The sequence below is a fragment of the Ceratotherium simum genome, chromosome 25 (assembly GCF_057802395.1).
Source record: "Ceratotherium simum simum isolate JZ-2026a chromosome 25, ASM5780239v1, whole genome shotgun sequence".
Lineage (NCBI taxonomy): Eukaryota > Metazoa > Chordata > Mammalia > Perissodactyla > Rhinocerotidae > Ceratotherium > Ceratotherium simum.
In genome coordinates this window covers 38,137,098-38,163,755 of record NC_141924.1, presented here as the reverse complement: position 1 = coordinate 38,163,755, position 26,658 = coordinate 38,137,098, and the positions used below count along the sequence as shown (strand labels likewise).

Sequence of the window (26,658 nt, the reverse complement as noted above, 5' to 3'; positions counted from 1 at the left end):
ATTTTAATCGAACAACACAGAAAAGGGTCTGCCTATGATAGATTATCATTTTGTTGAGCTTTCTCTTAAATTATTTTTATTTCATTTTAATAGATTAAATTTCCTCTTGGCCATCCCAGGTGGTTTTTGTTGTTGGTGGTGATGGTGGTGATTGTAGTGCATTGAAATTATGCTCACATTTAATTCAAAACACGTGAAGCCAGAAAGTGTGTTGGAAATAGAAAGTGAGAACAACAGGGAAATAATTAGTCATCTGTTTTACTCTGTTGTATTTTTTTTATTCCTTCACTCTCTTTATGTATTTTCCTGAACTCTATTTTCTGTTTTTCAGTTTTTCTGGGTCTTTTTAGGAGACTACAAGTGTGGAAACAATATTACACCACAACAAGAGAGTGGCAATTGTCGGCCCTATTCTTGGGTTGCTACTGTAATCATAAGTAAGGGAGAGCAACACTGCAAACAAATCTGGGAGCCCAGGATAATTTATCATCATACTTTGTTTAATTGATATATAGAAAGTGCTTTGAGATAGTTCGTTTTAGATGAGACCATTTAGAACTTGAATTTATATTCTAATTTTTAATGGTATCCCCCTCCGCACTTGTGATTCCCCATCCCTCTTATCTTTCAATTATTAAGAAGTTTAGAAAACAAAGTTCATAAATATTTGTCTCATCTATGGCATTTTTTCCCCTCATTCTACTTAAATTATCCTTATTTTTAGCTGATCAGAATAAATTTGAGTGCCTTTTATTTATTTAGATATTCATTTTATGTTGTTGTTTGTTTAAATTATATCAAATCATTAACCTTTCAGTGGAAGCGTGCAGTTATGGTAACCTATCTTTATGATTTATCATATTTAGATTCTTTTCCTGGTTTACAAAAAAAAAAAAACTACTTGCCTAGATGGCTTCACGACTACTAGGATCTACGTTTATTTTTGTTTTTTAACATCATGACTTCAGTGGTTCAAGAGCTCCTCTATAAATGGCATTAACATTCTTCCTGTTACTCAGGCTCATAATCTGCCAACTCCTCCATTTCTCTTGCCTCTGCCACTTCCCATTCGCCTAGTAAATAGTTCAGTCGCCTCCTTTTTTAATCTTGCAACAGAATTTTAGCAATGACCTTGAGTGGTTCTTTTCTTCAGACTCTCTGTTTCAATTGCTTCTCCATTCAAACTGCTCTCCAGTTATCTTCCAGAATCGTAGTTCGGGTCTTGTCATTCCTCTGCTCAAAAGCCACCAGTAGGTCTCCATTTCCTACAAAATAAAGTTCTTCACCTTCTGGCCTTATCTACTGTCTCCTCTCCAGCTGGAACCTCAGCTATTAATGTAAGCAAGTAGGAGACAACATGGAAAGAATATGGGTTTTGTGGTCATCATGTATCGTTTGAATCCTGGCTCTGACCATGTAGTGCTGTATAATCTTGTGAAAGTTAGTTTAGCTTTTGAGCATCAGTTTCCTCACTAGAAAAATGGGAATCATAATTCTTGCCTAAAAGGGCTGTGTAAAAGAAAATGAGATTATATTAAAACCTAGCACATAAGTGAATAGGCATTTAATAAATATTAGTCATCTTCTCTATATTCTGCTTCCCTCAAATAGAGACAAACTAGGCCCAGAGTCAGAAGACCTGGTTCTAATCTGTCTCTAACTCTGACTAGCTGTGTATTTTGCACAGGACGTTTAACTGTAGGCCTCAGTTTCCTCATCTAAGAAGTAACTGCCTAGGGTATTCATCAATAACTGAGGTGGGAAAATAGCCGCCCCCAGTCACATGTGGCTTATCAACATGTCTTGCATGACCGATAAGTGCTTACTTTTTTTTAGTGAACAATTCAAAATTGACAGATTTAACATATACACACAAACACATAAATCTGGAATTGTGGTTTCTCTTGGAAAAAATCAGAAGATCTGGCCATTTTGTTGCATATTTCTGTGTGTCAAATAGCTCCCTTTTTGAGAGTGTATCCTCTTCCCCTAGTTAGCTTCACAGTCTGAAATAATCCGCTTGGCCCGCAAAAGTGCTGGGGTCACGGCTCTTGATTTGTGGGCTTCAGCCAGTCTCCTTGTGCCCATGAAATTGAATTCAGGAGCTTGTTTCACCTTCTCAAAGGAGACTGAGAACCAAAAATAGTTATGAATCACTTGGCTAAAAGATATCTAGGGTTGCTTCTAGTTCTTAAATCCAATGGAAATGGAATGATTTGAAGTTTTTATCTCTCCAGACCTTATCAGTCCCTGCTGTTAAACCCATGATCATGTTAAGGGCCTGGGTCAACCTGAATCTTGAGATGAAAAAGCCTATGACCAGTCATTACTGGGTCAGCCAGGTTAATAAATGATTGAACTTTCTACATGATCTGACTCTGCTCAAGGTCAGAAGATGGCTGAAATAATTTGATGTCAGTACTCAATTTTTAAGGTAAGTCTTCAACCAAAGTTGAAGGGAGGGAGTATGAGGGAGTGATATAATATTATTAACACTTCTCTTACCTTTCTCTCTCTACCCGTATACCTTATACTTCGGCTGCCTTGTTCTCTTAATGTGCCATGGATATTTTCCCTCCTTAATTTTGTTCATGCAATCCTCTTTACCTGGAACTCTCCCATCCCAACTATTTAGTAAACATGCATTTATTTCTCATCTTCTTTCAAAGCCCAGGTCAAACTAAACTAAATTAATAACAAAACTGGTCATTTGTGTATTATTTCATTCCTACCTTTATTAGATCACTTAGCGTGTTGTGCTGTAATGATTTGTTTCCTTTGACTCTCCTGGTGTGTGAGTTCTGGTGTCTAGCATATAGTGAGTCCCACATAGTAGGCTCTCCTTGTGTGTTTGTTGAGTTTGATATGACTAAGTATAGAATATATGGGCATTCCAGGCAGGTAGAGCAGTGTAAGCAAACGGATGAAGATGGAAAACTGTAAAACATATTTGGGGACAGTGAGGAACATCGAGCTAAGTATTCATAAATTTTTAAATAGCCAAAAATAAAGTCAGAAAAAAATACTGTGGCCAATTTCCGGAGACTGGTGTGTTAAACTGTTTGGAATTGTCCTTCCATGGGACACTGGTTAGGATCCCTTTCTGGTAGTCTAGAGATGAACAATGTGCCTGGGGAAAGGTGGTGGCAATGGAAATGCAAAGGAAGTGAGTTTTAAAAGAATTTGTACAGAGCAAATTGGTATTTCTTGGTTACTGATATTTATATAGGGTTTAGAGAAATGGAGGAATCAAAGTTAATTCCAAGATTTTGATTGAAGAATAATAATGAATGGTACCATTAGCAAAATTAGCAAAATCAAGAGAGGGAGCTGTTTGGGGAAATAATGCATTCAGTTTTAGATACATTGTGTTTGAGGTCACCCAGATAGTTAAGGATTCACATTCATTCCCCCTAACCGTTTACCTACAGCCTTAAGTTTTTAGAATTATTTCACATGTTTTATTTGAGTAGTGTAAATTATTATGCTCTGGCCTATAAGGACCAGAAGTGATTGAAATGAATTTAACCCTACTGATATCTGAGAGGAAGGGATAGGTAATCCTTAAGCATCTCTTCTGTGACCTCTACAAGTTCAGTATTCTTCAAAAGTTGCTATGATCATTAACAGAGTGAAGAATAGGTCAGTAGTCTTTAAGCCTTACAGCCTCTGGGTGCCTGATTATTTTTATGTCCTAATTTATTTTTGCAAAAATTACTTAGCATTTTCTTAGTATAACATTGTGCTAGGTGTTGTGGGTGAATACAGCGGTGAACTAGGCATAATCTCTGCCTTTAAAAAATCACATTCCATTAAGGGAGATAAAAGACATCAGTAATTGCAGTACAAAACAAAATGGGAAGATGAATGGAGTATTCCTTTCTAAGCAGAATTTTATTCTAGTTTCTTTCCATTTGATGTGGTCTGAGAATTAAATTATTATGCTCTTTCTAGATTAAGTGATATATGAAAATCCTATGTTCTGAGCATTGCCCAAGAAAATGCTTTTCAATCTTTATATTTTTTTATTATTTAATTTTCAGCTGTGTGACAATGCTTTTATTCAAAACTAGTTCATTTCATTTTCCAAATAATTTTTTCGTCTTTCTTCATATTTGAAATTTAAAATGTCCAGCTGTATGTATTTTGGTGGTTGTGTTGTTTGCACACGTTTTTATAATACTCCACAGTAAAATTCTAATTTTCCCTCCTAGCCTGTCAAGCTGTTCCTCATTTATTGTTTTATTCTTCTCTATGTGTTTCTTAAGAATTTTTGTGCCATTTTAGTGAGAACTGAACAAATCTGCTGTGACAACTATTTTTTATTTAAAAAGTGACAATATTTTTACAGTTTATTTAGAATTTCACCACAGATGGCTCTATCTTTGTCAACAGTTATTTCTCAAAGATTATTATTCTTAATTGACTGCTCTTTGCATCTGTTGATTATGAAGGCGTTATCTAAATATGGTGAATCTGTCCTTTTGTGTGCAACATCTACATTTATAAACCTTATTACTGCTTAACATTTTATAATATTTCCTATCAAAAACAGATTTGGAAGTATAATTCTATTATTAAATTATCTTGAAATAATTCTCTTTTAGAGGAGGAGGGTCATTTTTAATCTCAGAAACTTTAACAGTGTAATTTATTTCTATTTCTATTTATTATTTTCAATCTTCCTTTTTTTCCCCCCTGTTCATCTAGTATATGCATTTCTTTTCAATTTATTTTTTTAGTCAAAAAAGAAACTATCTTGTGTGGTTCATTGTTCCCCTGGATCAGGTGGTTGTATGTGTCACTTAGGATATCTCAAATTATGCAAACAAGCAACAATCTTGCCTTTTTCATTAGAGATTTAAACTTAGATCATGCAAATTTATTGAAACCATCTACTATTATTAACATATATTTTGTCAAAGGGAACAGACTGACCTGTATGTTTTGGTACCTTAAATTTATTTATATTCTTTTGTTAGATGAACGTTATCTAAAATCTCATCCTAATAACTTAAACCATCAACACTAAGAGAGGGTCTGTTTAATAATAAAAATACTGGAGAGGAAAGGCTTATCTTTTCAAAGTTGGATTAACTTTAGAAATATGAAATTTATATTAAGAATTAATATCTCTCTACAAGTGAAAAAAAGAATAATCCTAAGTTGTTTTGGCAGTCACTACTTAGTTTTTCTGTTGTGAACATTTAAAATGATCTCTAGAAGCCAGAGGAAAAATACTTGGTTGAATGGTTTGTTATAATATTAACATTGGGCAAGATGAAAGGTAAGAAAACAGTAAAAGATAGTGATTCTTAATCTCGTAGGCCACAGATTCCATTAAAAGGCTGAATGAAATGAATGCTTTAGAACCTCTTCCTCAAAAAAAGGCATATATGCTCATAAATAGACACAGAACTTTACATACACCTTTAAGTGATTCACAGGCTTCTTGAGCTCTTAGACCTGAGGATAAGAACCACTAGTTGAAAGCATTGTTAGTATTACGAAGCTCTTTAAATTCATCTTGATATAGATCAGCACTTGTGCCCATTCTTCATTTTTTTCTACTAGCATTTTGTGCCTTATTATGATATATTTATATATATATGTATATATATTCTTTTTTGGTGAGGAAGACTAGCCCTGAGCTAACATCTACTGCCAATCGTCCTCTTTTTTGCTGAGGAAGATTGGCCCTGGGCTAACCATCTTCCTCTACTTTATATGTGGGACATCTGCCACTGCGTGACTTGATAAGCAGTGCATAGGTCAGCACCTGGGATCTGAGCCTGCGAACCCCAGGCCGCCGAAGCAGAGCACACGAACTTAATGACTACGCCACCGGTCCAGCCCCTATTTATATATTTTTATTCAGTCATTTAACTAATCTTTATCAAGTGCTGGAAACAGTTCCTCCTCTTGTGAGGGGAATCTGCATATCATATTCAGCCATAGATTATCAGACCAGTATCTCGAGGCAACTCCAATGACAGTTACTGAAGCTTAAATTCTTCCCTCCTACTTGATCATTGAAGTCAAAATGGTGAATTTAAACTTAAAGTTTAGGTTGGCATTTTGTTTGTTTATTCTCTGTATAGCAGCCACTATGAATAATAGCCCCTAAAGAAAAACATTGATCTGAATTTTGTGAATTATACACATCATTACAAAAACTAAGCAAGTAAAGAACAAGATCTGCTGGAGGTGCGGTAGGAACTAGATAGAGGAAAGTGTATTTAATGCAAATTCCTTTTGCACGTTCCTTTTACTTGACAAATGAGTATAATTGATTTCAGTTAGGAGATAGTAGAATAGACACACATCTATTTTGTATTAATGTTGAAATATAAGTAATGGAGTTTAGAATAAGAATAGCAAATGAAATTAAGCTCAAGTTAATGAAATGTCTAATGGAAAAAAAGTGCAAGTTTAAGAGAGAGGTGTGTCTTAATTTTACTCTTTCAGAATCCCTTATTAGTAACTTAATTATACTTACAATTACATTTTACCTGGGACAAAGGGCCTTTACATGTCCTGCCTCAGTAGTAAACAAACTGAAAAGTTTCTTTATTCTTGAAAGCCTGGAAGTCGAGGCCCAGGTCAATGTATAGAAAAGAAATATCGGTCTGCTGGGTAAGAGATCAATGGCAGTGTTAGTTACTAAGATAATGACATTGTTGAGGCACTGTGGGGCTGAGGAGCCTACTGTGGTATTCAAAATGACAATTGAAGTGGGAAATGGGGTGTCTGTGGTAGGACCACGAGAAGCACAGAGATTGATTTCAAAGCACTTATTGCACTGAAACAGGTTCATTCTTAAAAGTAGCTTTTACAATTATAACATCAATTTTTAAAGTTTTACAATCTGGAATTTATTTTGTATTTTGCTAACAAAATTATGTTTGATTTATTAAATTTAAATTTATTTTTCAGAAAATATTTACAAATATTTCTTTAATTTTTTCTTAAATGCTTCTAATTTTAAATGGAGTTTGAAGTTGTTGAATTTCTAGTAATCTGCTCTCTCTCGGGTTTGGGTATTTTCTGAAAATATACTTTTGATAATAGGAAATTAAAACATTATAGTAAAGTATACTAGAAACTCTACATCAGGTCTTCAAGGCATAGTCAAGATTATAACCTATCTACCAAACATCACATCAAATTCAGTAAGAAATATCATTAGTACTAAATTTCTCTCCTGTACTTTCTCAGGTTATTATCTTGCACATAGTAGGCACCTCTGAGTTGTTTATTTTTTTATCAAGTTTATTTTTATTTACCAAATCAATTTCTAAATTGCTGTTTCTTTGTATGATATTTATATTTTCCTTCAAATTAAATTATGAAAAGGGTCTGTTAGAGTTAAAATATTGTAGTTAGATTTTCCTATTTTTATATTTAATTTCATTTTTATGAAAAACTTTGTTAAATGTGAAAATGCTTTTGAACTGGCTACATGTACTTGACACATTCAGTATGATGTTAATATTGGCGTAATAAGGACATGCATGTTCTTGCTAATTTTATCTCATTCTTTCTAAGAGCATGGTTGAATTGACATATTTTTTCATTTCATATGCAACCATAAATTACCCTAAAATAGCTTAGGCAAAAAGTTTCGTAACACGTAATTGGGTGATATAAATTGATTTATTTTAAGAAGCAACAGTATATAGTCTATTTTCTTCTTCATATAGATGCTAGGATTGTGGATATATTCAAACCTTCATAAAATCTAACACATTCCATCTATAACATTCGTAGTTCAGCAAGACAGACGTTAAATTTTGGTTGAAGTCTGCTAAACAAGTATGAAGGATTGATGCCCGAAGTCAACTGTTGTCGAAGCCAAAGCCTTAAAATTCGTAATTAAATTTGCATTGAGTATAAGTAAATTTCCATTTTAGAAAACGTGTTCAATTCAACTCAGCCAACACTTATTGAGCATTGTGCTATGGGAGTTTTATCAATGAGGAGAAAATCACCTATGAAGCTATTGCAGTAGCACTGGGGAGAGTGGTGGAGTTTGAACCACAGCAGCCATAGTGGGTGGAGGGGGTTCCCAAATGAAAGACATTTTTATATTAGGATTGATAGGTGGCTGGATGTGTGGATTGAGGGCACACGGAGCATTTAAGATAATGTAAAGACTTTAAACTTCAGTACTGGGTGAGTGATGACACTATTAAGATGGGATATAGGAGAAAGGAAAGGCTTGGCGAGTGGGAGAACGTTCAATTCAGTTTTGAACCTTTGTATTAGAGAAATCTGTAGGATATTCATGTAGAAGTGAATACAAAACATTTCTATGTCTTTGTGAAGATTGTTATTAAGGGGGCACTGTTGATCTCCTCTTGAAATTCTGGGCTGTGGGACAGTTCTAGGCTGTGTGATAATAGCAGTAATGACCTGTACCCTAACCTCTGCAGCACAGTTCAACCCCCAAATTTAGCACATAATTGTATTTTATCTTATGGCGCATTCTAAATATTCTAAATCTCTCCTGTCTCACCTTGTGATTCTCAGCATTAGGGCTGAGATGAGGTATTATGCTGCTCTAACAGGCTCAGCAGTGCTAGTGAAGTCCTCCCAGTGACCTCAGTGGTCACTACCACCACAGAATCTTCAGATTTGTTTCTCCCAATGTAGCTGGTGGTGCTCCAATAGCAAGTGTATTGAGGAATTGCTTTCATTCATTAATTCATCCATTCATCCATTCATTCCCTACAATCTGAGTGCCTATTATATGCAAGGTATTGTTGCTTTATGACTGGGCATGAAGCATGAAGCAGTACGGTTGCTTTGTTTCTAGAAATAGATACCACAGCAAAACCTTAGCATAAAAACTTTTATTTCTTTTTCAGAGACTTATCAATTGTTTTATATGTAGAAATTACTATTTTAATTCCTTGAAACGTTAAGATCACTTCACTTAGAGAGGGAGGTGTTGAGGGGAATGAAGAAAATGAAAGAATTAAGAAGATAAAGTGAGTATTGGGCCGGCCCCGTGGCTTAGCGGTTAAGTGCTCGCGCTCCGCTGCTGGCGGCCTGGGTTCGGATCCTGGGCGCATGCCGATGTGCTGCTTCTCCGGCCATGCTGAGGCTGCGTCCCACATACAGCAGCCGGAAGGATGTGCAGCTATGACATACAACTATCTACTGGGGCTTTGGGGGGAAAAATAAATAAATAAATAAATAAATAAAATTATAAAAAAAAAAAAAAGACGTACTTGAATGGCATAAGAGCTTTATTTAAAAAAAAAAAAAAAGAAGAAGATAAAGTGAGTATGAACTAGCTTAAGATGTTAGCTATATTGATCTCTGCCAGAGGGCATTCTTTTTTTTTTTTTTTTTGTGAGGAAGATCAGCCCTGAGCTAACATCCATGCTAATCCCCTCTTTTTGCTGAGGAAGACGGGCTCTGAGTTAACATCTATTGCCAATCCTCCTCCGTTTTTTTCCCCCAGAGCCGCAGTAGATAGTTGTATGTCATAGTTGCACATCCTTCTAGTTGCTGTATGTGGGACGCAGCCTCAGCATGGCCGGAGAAGTGGTGCGTCGGTGTGCGCCCGGGATCCGAACCTGGGCCACCAGTAGCGGAGTGCGCGCACTTAACCGCTATGCCGCGGGGCCGGCCCCCTTGCTAGACCTGATCCTGACAGTCAGATCTGCCTAGCGCCTGTCTTGCCTGATTTCATTTGTTGTCCGCTGAACTTATTGCTGTGGTATGCTAATCGAATGTGGGAATTAAGAGCAAAGTCTGAACACTGCCTTGGTTCACATGCCTTGTCACTTGGTGTCTGTGCGAACCTGACTAAATTGCAGCCTAAGTCTTGGTTTTTTCCTCTGTAAATGGGGATAAAGGCACTGTATAACTAGCTTTTAAGGCTATTCCATTAAATGAAAACTGTTCAGCGTGGTGCCTGGCACATAGGATATGTGCAATACATGCTAGCAATAATGGTGAAGAGTTATTGTGAAGTCCTAACAGTACTCTCTCTTCCTGCTAGGTAACATTCAAGTAAAATAAAGACATTTAGTTTTGAAAATTGTATTTTTACTTAGTAAATGTAAATATATATTCATTGATTGTTTCTATTTTATTTTTAGTTTTGAAACAGTATTATTCATTTCTCTACTTTGAGATTTTTATAATCCAACATGTGTATATATAACTTTTCTATCTTTCCCTGTTCAATGACCTCTGCTATTAAAAAAAGAAAAAGATACTTAGAGATATCCTGATCTCATATTTATAGAAAAAAACTTCTACCCTGCCTCGTCGCCCCCCCTCGCTCCCTCATGCTCAATTAACCTATCTTATAAGACGCCTCTGGATTATTGATATAGGGTGTACAAAAAACAAGACTAAATAAAGACAAAGCGTATAATACAGCAGAGCAGCTCCTTCCAGTAGAGGGAGATATTGGCAAAACAATCAAGCCACATAATATGCAGGTGCAATGGGCAACAAATTTAAAAACAAAGCTGTCACTGTGTAAAAAATCTAACTAATTAAGAATTAACCAAATATAAGTTGAGTAATCCCGTGGTTTCTGTTTTGCTAGTTGCCAAACCCAAACTGTTCTACGTACCTAGGGAAGCACTATGAGGACTCCATACACCATACCATTGCCACATAACTTTTCTCACATCCTGTTTCAGGGATGGAAGTAAAGACAAGATCACTGACACCTCTCTCTCTCTCTGAATCTCTATAAATCACAAGTAATGGAAGTTACAGGCTGGATCACTTAAAAACAAAGAAAGGGCAGAAGGTGTATTCCCATAATTCCAAAAGATTTTTTCACGGAGTTCTAGGCTATCTGAATAAACGGATGTAGCTCTAAATGACATAAACTGTTGGACTGAATCAGAATACTATCCTTCTTATAAAAGTAAGCATTGTTAAAAAGATAATATCTTTGTAATTTAGCTCTCCAAATTTCTGAAATTACTGGGAGGCCTAAATTAAAATCAAATTAACAACATTTAATTCAGCTTGGATTGGAATTTTTTCAAGTATTTTCAGTAGGATAGTTAAATTGCTTTGATTGAACCTTTACTTTTCCAACAGAAACATCACATTTCTTTCTGTTGGCAGCATTGTCCAATAACTGACTACTATAATAGTCCCTCTGCACTTTGAGATTTAGTACTCTTATTCTATCACACTCGAAGAAATTGCTGCCCTGGAACTTGGGGATGTTGAGACTGCCCTTAAACCTGAGAGTCTCACGTAATAGTTGACTGTGTTTTCCCCTCTGTATCATGCCTAAATATTTTGACGTGGATTTTATTACTTTTGGCTGCGTTAGTAAATTCAGTTTGTAAAATGTCCAAAGAACTTTATATAATCCACAATATATATCTTAAATAAATTTACTATAGTAATTTTGTAGTTTAAATTTCTATTTAGTTGATCCAGAAATGGAAGTTACACAGCTCTGCTGATTTTATTCTTAATAATTAATTTGGTAAACATTACCACCACTAACTTAATAGATATTAGCTCTTAAGTAAACATGTAGCTTTTATTTAGAATTCTGCAAGCCTTCATCAATTTTCTTGCTTTTAATTTTTGCCAGGGAGAATCATTATTCTTTGTGTTTAAGTGGACTTTTAAATTTCATAAGTAACTGTGGAGGATCAGCTCTGCTAGAATAGAGTTCCTAGCATATGGTGTGGGTTTTCTGGTATAACCAAAGTTGTTCCCTGCATTGCACCATGCTTTTGTAAGGCGAACATTTTAAATACTTCATTTAACTACTGTATGTGTGGTTTTTTTGGATTACTAAAAATAATTTTCAGTGAAGGGACTCAATTGGATTGCTCCATCTAAAGAGTTTCTTTGAACCACTACAGACAAATTGGAGTGCCTTTTTTTAATCTTCGTAAATAAGTTAACATGCATTAAAAATGGCCTTAGAAAAATGAGATTGAACAAATAAAAAGCCAGTCTGTCAGTGTGCCTATGGGTATCCATTGGAATAGGGAAGGTTATGCTGCAGTCAAAAGCCTAAAAACTCAGTGACTAAAAGCAAAGAAGTTTACTTTCCATATATGCTGCATGTCCATTGTGGTTTTACAGCAGTGATGTCTTTGTCATAGTCACCTGGGGACTCACCCTGAGGCAGGTTTCATCCTGACACATGCTTCAACGATTACAGTTCTGGGAAAAGAGAAAAGTTTAGTGAATCTTCTGATACTCCTAAAACTTCTGCCTGAAAATGGCGTAGTTCATCTTGGCGAGATCTAGCCATGCCTGAGTTCAACAGGGTGTGTGATCTTCACGCAGAGAGGGGCACTGGCTGTTGGCAAACGGTACGACAGTTTACCATACTCTTATAAAGGAGTGAGCATTTGGAAACTGGTGATAGTTTCTCCCCTAAACTTATGGGATGTCTTGTTTAAAACTAACCATGGGAAGAAAATAAACTGTTCTCACCTGATCGTCACCTGATTCGTCTTAGAACTCATATTGAGTTCAGTGCATTGAACATATACAAACCCCCCGACACACACACACAATTCTACATGGTCCCAATGATGCCAGAAGTGTTGGACAGTAATGTTGACACCACTGGGCTGTTGCCGTTGTTCCACATGCAGTGTCGACAGGGAGGAATGGGGTTGCATGGGCTAACCTCCTTTACGTTCACGGTTGTAGGTCAGCCAGGACCATTCATAAATTTAATGACTCCAGTACAGTTTAGCAGGATTTTAAACTTCTTTCTTTTTCTTGGCTCTTAGAACAACAACAACAAAAAAGGCCAAATTTTACTTTGGAGTTTAAATATATAATTGTATACTGTATTAAGAGAAAACTAGGTGCTATGAATAGCTAATAGCTTAAATAAAAAATATAATGGAACCAGTAGAGAGATTGTCAAAATTCACACCAAAATGAAAATATTGTAATTTGTTGTAAAGATCCAGTGTTTGTTTATTGTTTATTTAATCTCACACAAATTAGCTATCAATTATTTAATTATTGCTAACATTTCTCTTTTTTGTCCTGATTTTTTTAGGTATTACTGATTTTTCCAAAATATTTTGTGAAACTTCTCAGAAGCTAGTGAGTGTGGAAGCCTTTGCTCTGGCTGCGAAATATTATTCTATACAAAACTTGGGACTATGTACGCCTTTTGAACAGTTACTTGTAGCACTTCAAGGAAATCAAAAACAGAGAACTGGTAGGTTTATTTGTGTATGTGTGTGTATGTTTTTTAGGCACTTAGAAGCAATACATTGTTCATATATGTATATCTTTCCAACATGTTCTTAATTTATTGTTAGACATTGTATCATGAGCCCTGGTAGATTGGCTTGTGCCAAATGCTGAGGTTTTCTCATGCACCATATTAAACAGAACAACTTTGTTATAGATCACATTTTTTTTCCTACGTTTTAGTTCAGTTAACAATCTTTTCCTTATAGTTAATTGTTTTATAGGTCGAGGAATATTTTTAATAATGTTCTATGGGTTTTCTTATTTATTTTATTAGTTCATATTTAATTCATAGCAGCTAAACTAATAGAGATCTATCATACAGACACCACAATAGGATCTTTATATTATTTTCATATTTAATTACAGAAAACATAAACATCAACTGATGATTCTTGTTAAATTTTGTTTCTTTAATAGCAGTGCTTTAATTTTGCTTTATTGTCGTTGAGGTGAAAATGTGAAGCCAGATGCGTTTATGAATTTGAAAAAATCTCATGAAGTAGAGGCAATGTCAGAGCTGATCAGCAGTGTTGCTGATCACTGTGGAATAAAACAGGTAAGAACATTTCCAGATGTTAAAATTATTGCCATTTTTTTGTATCATTCAAATTTCCTTTTCACTGTCACTATCTAGCCTTTAAAATGTCATTAAATAATAGTTGACGTTAGATATGTCAGCTCTTTTAAATTTCCCACTATCTTGTAATTATAACAAATTTATACTAAAAATATGATGCAACTATTAATAAACGTTTTGCTACACATTTTACTCTTTTCAGAGTGGATAGAAGTTAAGGGGAATTCTATGATTTGTTGAAACTCCAACTTGAGGCAGCATTATGAAGATGACATTCTGCAAAATTGTTTGCTGCTAGATGTTCTCAGGACCTGGGTTACAAAGCTGTGGTGTGGGGCACCTGCTTCATTATAGTAACACCAAGAAACTGTGTTTTAGAACTTGGATTCTTATGTAGTGTCAGAATCACAATGCATTACTGTTGTGAAAAATAGCTTTTGTGAAAGGTAGTGATGTCTGAAAACAGATGTTAAAATAAAATCAAAGATTGCCTACATTGGCCTATAAAAATAAGGTTATTTTTCTTATCCCTGGCTTATAAAAATAGTAAGTTATTTTTCTTATCCCTACAAGAACATCTTTGGGGGTAAAGGGGGATTTTCCCTCCTTCAATTTTTATTAGGTATTAGGACCTTTTCCATGGATTCTTCCAGACTTGTGGAGAGTTTGAGGATGATTAGAAAACTATCACAGCTTGGGCTAGGCATGCAGAGCCACTTGTGGCAACATGGATCTCTTGGGTAGGGGCTAGAGGCAAGAGCTAAGACAATAGTTTCAACCTTTTCTCCACTGTACCAGACCTAAACGGTACCTCTCAGCATCAGTAACAGGCTCACCATGGCAGTGATACTCACCTGGAATAGAAGCGGCACATACACAGGAAAACTTGGCAAACTACTGCCCTACATATCACGTGGATGAATCTTAGAAACATAAAATTGAATAGGAAAGATAAGCAATTTACAGAAGACTGTATATTTTACGGTACCATTTTTTAAAGGCTCTTAAGCAAAATAACGGTATATTCTTAATGCAAAAAATGTGTGCAAAAAACTATTAAAGAAGCAAGGGAATCATAAACAATAATTTGAGAATGGTTTTTACTTCTGGTAGGGAGATGGGATATGGAAGGAAAACATAGTTATATGCAGTGGAAATACTAATATTCTAGTTCTGAGGATGGCTGGTGAGTTCATGGGTATAGCAGATGCTGTTGGGTTGCTAACCCAGATACTCTCGGGCCTTACCATTCCATGGTGTGCCAGCCTGCTTTCTACCTAGCATATCTGCAGTTCTTTCCCTGTGGGTTTTCTCTGGTTGCTGAAGCAAGGCGCTGCCCGCATCCAAGTTCTGGGAATTAGTTCCTTCCTGTGAGCAGCCTTGAATCAATGATTGATACTAGTAGGTACACAAATCCGTCAACTCCCTGACCTTTCAAGTGGGATCATTCTGAGGTGTGTGTTCTACACTAACTCTCAGAGTTTCCCAGTGTGGTTAAACCCAATTGCCCTGAAGTGGTATCTTGCTTAATAACACACCTTTTATTGGGCTGCCTTCCTTTCTCTTTTACTCTTCTCTACTTTCCTACCAGTGTTCTTTTCACCTCCCAAATAAATCACTTATACTTAAATCTTTGTTGTAGAATTTGCTCTGTGGTAACCCAGACTAAAATAAGGGGTATTTATTGTTGTGCTTCATAACTTTATATTTTGACTACATTATTCTTTTATTTATATGAAATATTACATAATAATAAACCACTTTAAATTAATAAAGCAAATTTATTTCTAAAGTGCAGAGAAAAAATTTTTGAAATAACCTAACATATCATGTCAGACCTGCTTTAAGAGAACTTTTTTTGTAGTGAAAGAGATTGTTCCTAGTGATTAAAATAACCTAAAATAAATACTTATGAGATCTTTCTCTTGAAATCACTTAATAGCAATATTGGATTCTCACAGTAGAGTTTAAAATGTATTATATATGTACTACTTTACTTTTAAAATGCTGATATAATAAATACAAATTTCATGCAGATATTTGGAAACCCAAATTCTGAAATACTTAACTTTATTGGTGACCATAGAGAACTAGAGAAGAAAAAAACAAAATTCATTTTTGCCTCAACCATATTGCTCCCTACATGCCAAAAACCTTTGCTTCTCTCATTCACATTACCAAGTTATCTTAATTTTTATTTTTAAAATATGTTCATTCATTCATACTTGCATGCATGGATTCATTTAACAAATATTTCTTTAGCTCCTACCATGTGTCAGGCACTGTTTTAGATACTGAGGATACAGTAGTAAACAAAACAAAACATATCTTTGTCCTTATGGCATTCATATTCTAATGAGGAGAGATAGATAATAAAACAGTTACAAGTATCTTTTATTGGATATGTTGATACACTTTAAAGAGAAAATAAATAAAAAGGAAAAGAAGTTGCTAATTCAGAGATGGGAGATTAAAGTTTTTGATTAGGAAGGAAGAGGCAAGTAAGACCTCATTGTAAAGGTAGCATTTGAGATAAGATCCCCTTCAGGAGGTAAGAGAGTTATCCATCAGAATATCTGGGCGAAAAACTTTTCAGATAGAGTGAATAACTATTCAGTGGCCCCAAAGTGGGAATATGCCTGCTGTGTTCTTGAAACAGCCAGGAGGCCAGATGAACCCCAGTGGAGAGGGCGAGCCCAGCAAAGTAGGAGCTGAAGTTGCGGTGGTGAAAGGCAAGTCATGAAGTTGTAGAGTCTTCGAGGCCATTGTGATGATTTGGGCTTTTCTCCTGAATGAGTTGGAAACCACTGGAGCCACTGGATCACTCTGGCTGCTGTGTTGGGAAGTGTTATAAAGCAAATATTTCCATTGTCTTTGCATTCTTCGCCTGTCTTTGTTTGTAGACAGTCAAGACAATTAGCTCCTACCTGACCATGAGCTTCCAGAGTTAAGGCAAAAAACCTAGTTAACCAAGGAGGTTAGCATTAGGAGATAAGATTACAGAGGTGATAAGAGATTTTGCTAAGAGGAGTGGTATGATTAGACATTGTTTTGCTCTCTTGAGAATAGACTCTAGGAGGGAAAGGTGGGAGCAGGGAGACCCTTGAGGAGTCTGTTGTAGTAAGCCAGGCTTAGGGTGCAGTTGGTATGAAGTACCCTTGGTAAGATTATGGGTTTGTTCACAATTCAGTTGGAGAGTATAAGAGAAAGAAAGGAGTTCTGTTCTCTACCTGAAAGTATGAAGATATCATTAACTGTGATGGAGAAGATTATGGGAGAGCCAGGTTTTACAGAGAATATCAAGAACTTAGTTTTGAACATGTCAAATATGAGATGCTTATTAGAATTCAAGAATTCTAATATGAAAATGTTAGGTAGACTGTTGGATATATGAGTATGAAGTTCATGGGAGAATTCTATACTGGAGTTATAAATTTGAAAGTCATTAGCCTAGAATGGCAGTTAGATCTCCAGGTGAGTCAACAAAATATAACTCTTCTGTCCGAAGTATAGTACCATACTAAAACTATTAAGAAACATAACCACTGTGTGTTACAATGTTTCTGTGGCAGAGTCTCCTAAACAGAATTAGGAGACTGAGAAGATACCCCACATGCATTGAACTGGTGATGCCTCTTTCTTCAAACCTATAGGATGATCCAGGAAGAAGAAGACTATTGTGAGTAAGGTGTAGGAGATCAGGATGTTGGAGATTTTGCTTTTCAGACCAAATAGTTTGAATGCAAAAAGTTGTATGGCCTGTGTAACTTTCAGTTGCACACAGTTTTTCATTCTATTGTAACACTACATATGTTACTGAAAGGACAATTTGGTGGGGATAAAAGTCAAGTTGGGTCAATAAGATACAAGTGTAAGTCAGCTGACAGATTTTGTAGGAAAATTTTCCCATTACTGAAAATGTTTTTAGATGTTATATTGTGACAACATGATTCTTAGAGTTTCTACAGCCATCTTGCAGCCAGAAGAATTACAAATGAGATGGCCCAAAGACTGTATGTGGTTGAGCTTCTGAATGGTTCAGCCCCTCTACTACCAGATTTCTAAGGTGAATTTTTTTCATTGTTCAAAATTTGATGTTCTGTTACTTGTAGCCAGAATTTTCCTGATTCACAAGTGGAATTGTCATAAACAGATCTGGAAACAAACTCGGTTACCTCTTGGTAAGAAAACATCTGAATTGGCTGGAACAAACGTTCTGGTGCTTGCAAGCAACCTACAGGTTGCTAGCCTTCAGCTTGTCATTGGCATCAGTGAATGTGTTTTATAAAAGGAAAGGAATGGAGAGCTTTGCTTTCTCTGGAGATTGAGATACAGCAGAATTGATTAATAGAGTTTCTACTGTATAGCCCTTGTATTCGTAAGTATGGGTATGGTATGTTCAGTTAGATTGTGGTTCCTTAAAATCAAGATATATAATGCTTCTGTATTTCCCACAATTCCTAGCCCAGAGATTAACATAAAAAAGGGGCATAGGGAATTATTTGTAAGCTAGTCATTTATTTAGGGGACATTATTTATTGTCTTGCCTATGAACTACTTGAATTGCAAGACCTTGAAATTTTTGAGGATTTAATTAATAACATGCGTTACTTCAAATGTAGGAATGTTTCCTTGAGTGGCTCATACTTAAGTGAGCGTTTAATTGATTTTAGGAATTAAAGATAGATATAATAAGATTAGATAATGATTTCTTATGATAGTATTTCTGTAATTGTCCATTTATTTCTTATGAAATGACATGGCAATACAATAAGAATCTTAGTAATTTTTTATTTCTCTTATCATTTTTAGTGCTATTGAGGTATAATTCCCATATTCACCAATTCTAGGTGTACAATTTGATGAATTTGATAATTGTATGTGGTTGTATAACTACCACCATAATCAAAAATATTTCTATCACCATAAAAAGTTTCCTCATGCCCTTTTGCAAGCTATTTCCTCCTCCATTCTCAGGGAACTACTGATCTGCTTATAGTTTTGACTTTTCTAGAACATCGTATAAATGGAATCAAATAGTATGTAGACTTTTGTGATGACTTCTTTCCTTTAGCACACAGCTTTTCAGAGTCATCAGTGTTGTTGTGTATGTTTGCTCTTTGTTCCTCCTTGTTGCTGGGTGGTATGCCATAGTGTGGATATGCCACAATTTGTTTTTCTGTTCACCAGTTGATGGGCATTTGAGTTCTTACCATTTTTTGGCTTCTGTGACTATTCACATACAAGACTTTGTGTGGACTTGTTTTCATTTCTCTTGGGTAAATAGCCTGGAGTGGGATTTGTAGGTGATATAGTAAGTGAATGTTTTAACTTTATGGTAAACTGCCAATGTTTTCCATAGTGCCTGTACCATTTTACATTTGTGTGTATCTCATTATGATTTTAGTTTGCATTTCCCTGATGATTAGTGATATTGGGCATCTTTTCATATTGGCTGTTTTTATATCTTCTTTTGTGAAGTGTGTTTTCAGATATTTTGCCCATTTTTTAATTGGTTGCTTGTCTTATTGAGTTGTAAGAGTTCTTTATATATTCTGGGTACAAACCATTTGTCAGATTTGTTTTGCAAATATTTGTTTTCCTTTTTAACTATGTATTTTGAATAGCAAAAGTTTTAATTTTAATGAAATCCATTTTTTTCAATTATATCCCATGTAGTTCATGCTTTTATGACCTACATAAGAAATCGTTGCCCCTCCCAATGTCACAAAGATTTTCTCATGTTTTCTTTCAGAAGTTAATAGTTTTTACTATTACCTTTAGCTCTGTGATCCACTTTTAATTAGTTTTTGTGTTTGGCATGTGACAGGCAAAGTTCCTTTTTTTCCATACAGATATCCATTTATACCAGCACTAGTTTTTGAAAAGTCTATCTTCTCCATTGAATTCTGTTAGCTGTTTTGTCAAGAATCAGTTAACCATATAAGTGTGGATCTATTTCTGGCTTTATTCTTTTCCATTGATTTATGTGTCTATACCAGCGCCACACTGTTTTGATGACTGTAGTTTTATATTGATTCCTGAATCACTGTAAATCCTCTAACCTTATTCTTTTTCAAAACTGTTTTGGTTATTCTAGGTACTTTGCCTTTCCATATAAATTATAATATCTGCTTGTTAATTTCTTTAAAAAACCCTGACTGAGATTTTGATTAGGATTGTCTTGAATCTGCATGTCAATTTGGGAGAATTGCCATCTTAATATTGAGTGTGCGATTTCACGAACATGGTATATCTTTATTTAGATCTTTTAAATTTTTCCTTTGCAATGTTTTACAGTTTTCAGTGTAGACATCTTGCACAACCTTTGTTAAATTTATTTCTAGACATTCTATTTTTATGCTATTTTAATTGGTTTTCAATTTTATTTTCTAATTGTTCTTTGCTACTTTATTATATATGTTCCAATGGTTCATTGTTAATTTCTAATGATCCTGTATCCTGACACATTGCTAAATTCACTTACAAGTTCTGTTAGCTTTTTTTAATATTCCTCAGGATTTTCTACAGATACAGTCATGTCGTCTATGAAGAAAGACAGTTTTATTTCCAATATTTATGTCTTTTACATCTTTTCCTTGTCTTATTACACTGCCTAGAACCCCTTTAAAAATACTGAATAAAAATTATGAGAGTGGTTGGTTTTTAACAGAAATCAAAAAATTAAAATAAAAAACAAACATAACAGGTTGTATAAATTATACAACCATTTTTTTACTTGCTTTTTTCAAAAAATATCAAGAATGTGCTCTGACTAAAATCCTTTAGTTCATTTTGTGTTTCTTACTTTAGGTGATTGACCTGGGTTCTGGAAAAGGCTACCTAAGCTCCTTTTTGTCCTTGAAGTATGGCTTAAAAGTTTATGGAATTGATTCCTCAAATACCAATACTCACGGAGCTGAGGAAAGAAACAGGAAATTGAAGAAACATTGGAAAGTCTATCATACTCGGTCAAAACTAGATGTCAATGGACTGGCATTAAAAATGGCAAAAGAAAGGAAAGTGCAAGATGGAATTGACTATAAAGCAGATACTGAGGGAGTCTGTAACAGCGGTCCTGCAAATCAAGAAGAGATGTCTACCTCAGATTTTTTGCCAGATTTTTCGGGCTCTGTAATTTCTAACATCAGAAAACAAATGGAAAACCTACAGGTTTATTCACATCGAGAAGAAAATTTATGTTTTGATAATGCTTTTTCTCTTATAGACTTGTTGCCTATTAATGCCATAGAACCTACTTCTTCATCCCAGATACCTAAGAGAAAAATGTCTGAAGCAAAAAGAGAGAGAAGAAAAACGACATCAAAGTCAAAAGAATCAAATATATATTTACCTTTAACATCGTTTATCACTGCTGACTCAGAACTAAATGATATTATTAAAGATCTGGAGGTGATTTCACTTTTGAATTCCTTAATTTGATTTAAATTGATTAATAAAAAAGCTCTAAGACATAGAATTAAAATTTAATGTAGTTTACTTAAATTTAACTACATATCTTATTTGATGACATTAATCTGAAGGACCAAGAAAATAAAATTATATGCAGGCTTTCGTGATTCCTACAGCTATCAAAATCTGACAAGAGTACAAAGATTGACAATTATTGTTTTCCAGAATAGAGTGCCCTCCACTCATTTCAAGCCTCCTAAGTCAAACAGAAGTACTAACACAAAAGCTAGTAAGCTAAGTTCTCATTACGCAATTTAGGGATTGTTAAAATTCCAATCTGAGAAAACTCTTACATAAAACTCTTAAATTTGAAGTAAAGAGGTATCTAGGGCAATATTATGTTTAATGTTAGCCTTGGTAACCAAATATGCAATTTTCTTGAGCAAGAGTAGCTTCTGAGTATTCTTAAAGAATTTGAACTTTTTCTAAACTACAAGGATGTCAGATTATATAATAGAAAGGCAATATATCTTAAACAAAGGCAATATTTTATGTTAAAACAATATTGTAGAGGAGCTTCTGGAAATCATTTGACCTAGCTCATTGTCTTAAAAAACAAGGTAGCCTTTGAAGTTGTAATATTCTACTCTTGTTAAATTTTTCAGATATCCTTCCCTAAAGAAATGAATAAACAAAAGATACCAGAGTTCTTTATAAAGTAAAATCCTTGTTTGGTAGCTGACCAGTGTTTTGTCATTTTGTCATTTTAGAATGGGGAATTTTTTTTTTTCCCAGATAATTTTGGATTTCACTAATTAAGAGAAACTGGTTAATTCTCATTGTTTTTCCTATATATGAAATCAGTAATTAGCTTATACTTTAACTTTCTTGTAGGGTTAAACAACCGCAATTACTTTAACCTAACTACAAAAAAATATAAATTTTTAGTGCTTATTATCATATATTTATATTTTTCAAAGTCTTGTTGAAAGTATATGATCAAAATTATATGCAAACTTTTATAAGACTCTGTCTAATATAAGATATGCTAGAAGAATGTTTTTGGATCCTGGAGTAAATTAGCAATTTAATAACCAGAAGTAACCAATACCCCCTGTCCCCTCCCTACCCCACAACACACACTACAATACTTACATATTTTACTGTTAGGATAATATGGTGATTGCATATTTTTGTGTGCCACCTGCTAATATTATTAACTAATTTTATATGGTGAATACAGTAAAGAATGAGATTAAATGTTCTTATATTATCTTTAGGGAGAGCTAAGCTAAGCTTAGAGAGATTTATACCTCTGTTCTTCTGCCCTTCAATTAGCAACAAACCCTTCCTCTCTGAATTCCTTTTTATTTATAACATTATAACATCTAGATAAAACCTACCCATACTATCTAATCATCAAGAAAAGAAAAGCAGTTGCACAACACTCCAAAATCTGTGCTTTGTAGAGAATTGTGGTTGAAGCAACTGAATATTCTGTTAGGTCAAAGCTACTCACAGGTATAATTTTTTTCTTTAGAAAGATTAGACTTCAGCTATGCTTTATGTCTAGATTATATGGGCTAAAATAACATTTTTAGTAAAATAACTTAAATGAAACAATTGTATTTGTTCTGAAGATAGTTATAAAAATACACTTGATTCACAACCTAATATGTCTATTATTTTGAATTTATAATAACATGATAATGATGATAAGAATAGAAAACATTTACTGAATTTTATTGTGTGCCAGAGGTTGTAGTAAGTCATTTACCAGTATTAACTTATTTAAATCTTGCAACCACCCTTTGAGGTGAGGTACGATTATTATCCTCGTTTTACAGATGAGGAAATTAAGGCACTAAAGAGTTAAAACAAACTTGGTATGTTGATCAAGGTTCTGTGAGTGTATGCATCCGTACCCATTCTCTATGTGTGTACATTTAAATTAGGCTTTGGGTAATTAGAAGAAACCTTTTATAGGAGAATTTTTATGTAAAATTCATGTTATAAGATTTAGAACAAAAATTTTTATATTGAAATTAATTTTGCCATATTCGAAGCAATGACTGAACTAAGTAAACTTTTTTTGTTGTTAGAGTAGAAATACCAACTTAGCACCACTTATTTGTTTTTTATGACGATGTTTGATAAGTTTTGATGGGCTATTTGTGAAGAAGTGAATGAAAAAATTGACTAGTAAGGTGTCTCAAATCACGAATTTGTCCTAGTAATGCATGCTACATTTGATTGGTCCAACCTTTACTTTGGCTAGTTGTTAAGCAAATATTAGTTACCAAAGAGATCAGAGAAAACTCAAGTAGATAAGTAACCAAAAGCACTAGAAAATCAACTCAAAAGTATGTCATTTGTGGGGCCAGCCCCATGGTGTAGCGGTTAAGTGCGTGCGCTCTGGTGCTGGCGGCCCGAGTTTGGATCCCAGGCGCGCACCGATGCACCACTTGTCAGGCCATACTGTGGTGGCGTCCCATATAAAGTGGAGGAAGATGGGCACAGATGTTAGCCCAGGGCCAGTCTTCCTCAGCAAAAAAAAAAATGAGGAGGATTGGCATGGATGTTAGCTCAGGGCTGATCTTTCTCACAAAAAAAAAAAAGTATGTCAGTTGTGATAAAAGATCATCGTCATTTTGCCTATAAAGGAAATAATTATTTGTTATGAAAATAAAAAACATACAGTACTTTCTAGGTAGAATTTGATGATTTGAAAAAGCTCTGCATATTCTAATGAACTAAAATCTTCACCTGAAATGATTTTTTTTTAGCCTTCCTTTTAATTGCCAAAATTTATTTTTTCTTCTAATTTTTAAAGGATTGTTTGATGGTAGGTCTACATACTTGTGGTGATCTTGCTCCAAATACTCTGCGAATATTTACTTCCAAGTCTGAAATTAAGGGAGTTTGCAGTGTGGGTTGTTGTTACCACCTCTTATCTGAAGAATTTGAAAACCCACATAAAGGTACAAAGTTCTCCTTATCTCGTCATTTTCCTTGTTTGAGCATAATGGCTGCTTTCTGTCTCTCCCTCTTTTTTGTTGTTGATATTATTGTTGTTTTGAATTAACATCTGAGATATGATATTCTTGCAATTTTAGTGTTACATCAAATGAAATTTGATGCAATATCACCTTACATATTTTATTATATTTTCTTTGGTCATAAAATGGTCATAATGAATGCTGAAAACTGCAAATATGTGAAAATTTTCTGTGGTATATGTTTTAGAGAACTTCTGTTTAAAAATACTTGTAAGATGTACATTTTACTAAGATAGTAAAGCTAAGTTATTTTGTCGTGACTATAGAGTTGCAGGGTTTGCTTTCATTTCCAAAGCCTTCTCTGTTTTATAAGGAATATTGATATTTCCCCCCAAAAAAGTTCCTTACTGAATTTTGAAGAGTGAGCATACTTTGATTTTAAAAAGCTGCAAAACTGTGTAGTCGCATTAAAATAATAGGATTCAAGCTGTGCTCTCTGGGCTGAGAAGGTCCCTGAGGAGCAGAGTGCAGAGTACATTGACAGAACTTGAGGCACCCCACAACCCTTCATCCAGAGCAGCTCCTGAAATTCCTCTGTTTGATCATTTTGTATGTTATATCTTTCTTTCAGATATGGTTTCAAACCTCTGGTTGAGATTAGATGGTTATTCAATCTATTAATATTAGCAGTTTTCTTTTCTATTAGTTTAATGAAGTCTTTAGCCACATCCAGTGTCCCTTACTAAGAATTTTTAGGTCAGGAAATTGTGTACATATGGATGGTATTGTTTGCTCTTTTTCTCAGTTTTAAATCCCAGATGAATTTGAAATTTTGGTTATTTTTTAGTCATGTGCAAGAGGTAAAAATTATGATTTTATAATTCTACTGAAATTTGACTGGGTGAAACAGACGTTATCCTTAGAATTAGCAAAGGTTTTTGTGAAATAGCGTTAATGGCACCAGTGTTCTTTTTTGTTTTCTAATCCTTAAACATTAGTTCCAAAATAGTGTAGTAAGTGCTGTAAGACAGAGCATTATATCTGTATTATCTTAACAGCAGAATAGCATGTAGCGCAGTCTATGGCGTGAGGGGTGGGCGTTGTTCCCAGTGTGGCAATACTTGCTGTGTCCTGAAAGATGGGTAGAAGTTAATCAGAACAAAGATGTGGGAAGAGTACTACTGCAGACAGAAGAAATAAGGGCTTGGGTGATAAATGTTTAAAATCAGGTTTCCTTCTCTTTGCCTTTCATAGTCGCTCTTTCTCTTTCTTATTGTCTTTTCTCCCATCCTGTTCTTTCTTGTATCTTTCTCAGAAACAGTGATGATGAGAATCCTAATGTTCATTTTAGTGGGAAGAAAGGGGCAATTTTTAGAGTGAATGAGACTTCCATTTTTCTCATTTCAGTTTAACCCGTAACCCATTTCCCCAGAATCTCTCCTTGGTTCACATAGTTTATTTATTTAGTACTTAGTCATTCATAAAATAATCTTTGAGTCTGCTGGGAAAATTAGTTGAACAAAATAACTCCAAATGTTCACACCCTGGAAATGGAAGCCTCTCAGTTAACAGATGCTCAGGCACTGGACTTGAATCCTGCCTGGGTAAAGGCAGTTAGCCTTCTCTTCTCTAGAGTGGAAGTTGCCGTTGTTCACTGAGTTGGTAGGCCGTTTTTGGCCTCAGGATTCAGAGAAGAAAAAGTGTTGGAAAGATTTGTTACAACAGTGACTGACAGCTCCAATCTCTCATTTTCCCTCCTCGTAGGCAAAGTCAATTCATGGAAAGGCTTTTCTGTCAAAAATATCTTAACCATTGACAGTCATTGAGATTATCAGGTAAACAATACTAGGCTTAAGTGGTGAAAGTTAAGAGTAGTGTCTTAGTGTTACTTGCTTTCCTCATGCAGACCTGAACTGAACAGAGGGTGGGGAGTTTTGCTTGTCAGGAAAGCAAAGAATAAGCAGGAAGAAGCAGGACTGAGTGATGTGATGAAATAGGTGGAGACATATGCAACATGAGTACCTTCAAATACTTTGGAAGTCAAGAAAAGAGTTGGAAAGCCAAAAGATAGGAAAAAAATGTAGAAAAATAAGTGACAGGAATAACAAAAACAACCTCGGTTCATGTTGCAGTTTTGCCTAGCTTTGAACTGCCACATTTTCTCATCTCAAAAACCAGATGGCAGAGGTAACTCGCTCCCTCCTCTCTTTCCCACACTCCTATCTCCATTTTTCTTGCCTTATCTTGGCTATAGTAAAAGACAGAAAATATGAACCTTCTGCTGCAGTTTTTATAACAGTGTTTCTCAACTCTGACTGCCCAGCTGAATCAAATGTGACATTTTCAGAATATAGATGCCTGGGACCTGCTTGTGACATCCTGAATCTCCAGGAGTGGGACTTGAATATAAGTATTTTTAAGAAGCTCTTG

At 34.9% G+C, this 26,658-nt stretch overlaps 1 protein-coding gene across 2 annotated transcripts in view; it reads left to right on the top strand.

Moving 5' to 3' along the window:
* METTL25 (methyltransferase like 25) overlaps positions 1 to 26,658 on the top strand; it is a 104,319-nt gene that overhangs the window by 8,071 nt on the left and 69,590 nt on the right. For both annotated transcript variants that reach the window (XR_015556399.1, XM_004417917.3), the window contains exons 2-5: positions 13,037 to 13,201; positions 13,689 to 13,795; positions 20,630 to 21,229; positions 24,063 to 24,210. Coding sequence is in view for 1 of the 2 variants with exons in the window: in XM_004417917.3 (XP_004417974.2) it covers positions 13,037 to 13,201; positions 13,689 to 13,795; positions 20,630 to 21,229; positions 24,063 to 24,210 (1,020 nt within the window). In the remaining variant the exon portion in view is untranslated. The remainder of the gene's footprint in view (positions 1 to 13,036; positions 13,202 to 13,688; positions 13,796 to 20,629; positions 21,230 to 24,062; positions 24,211 to 26,658) is intronic.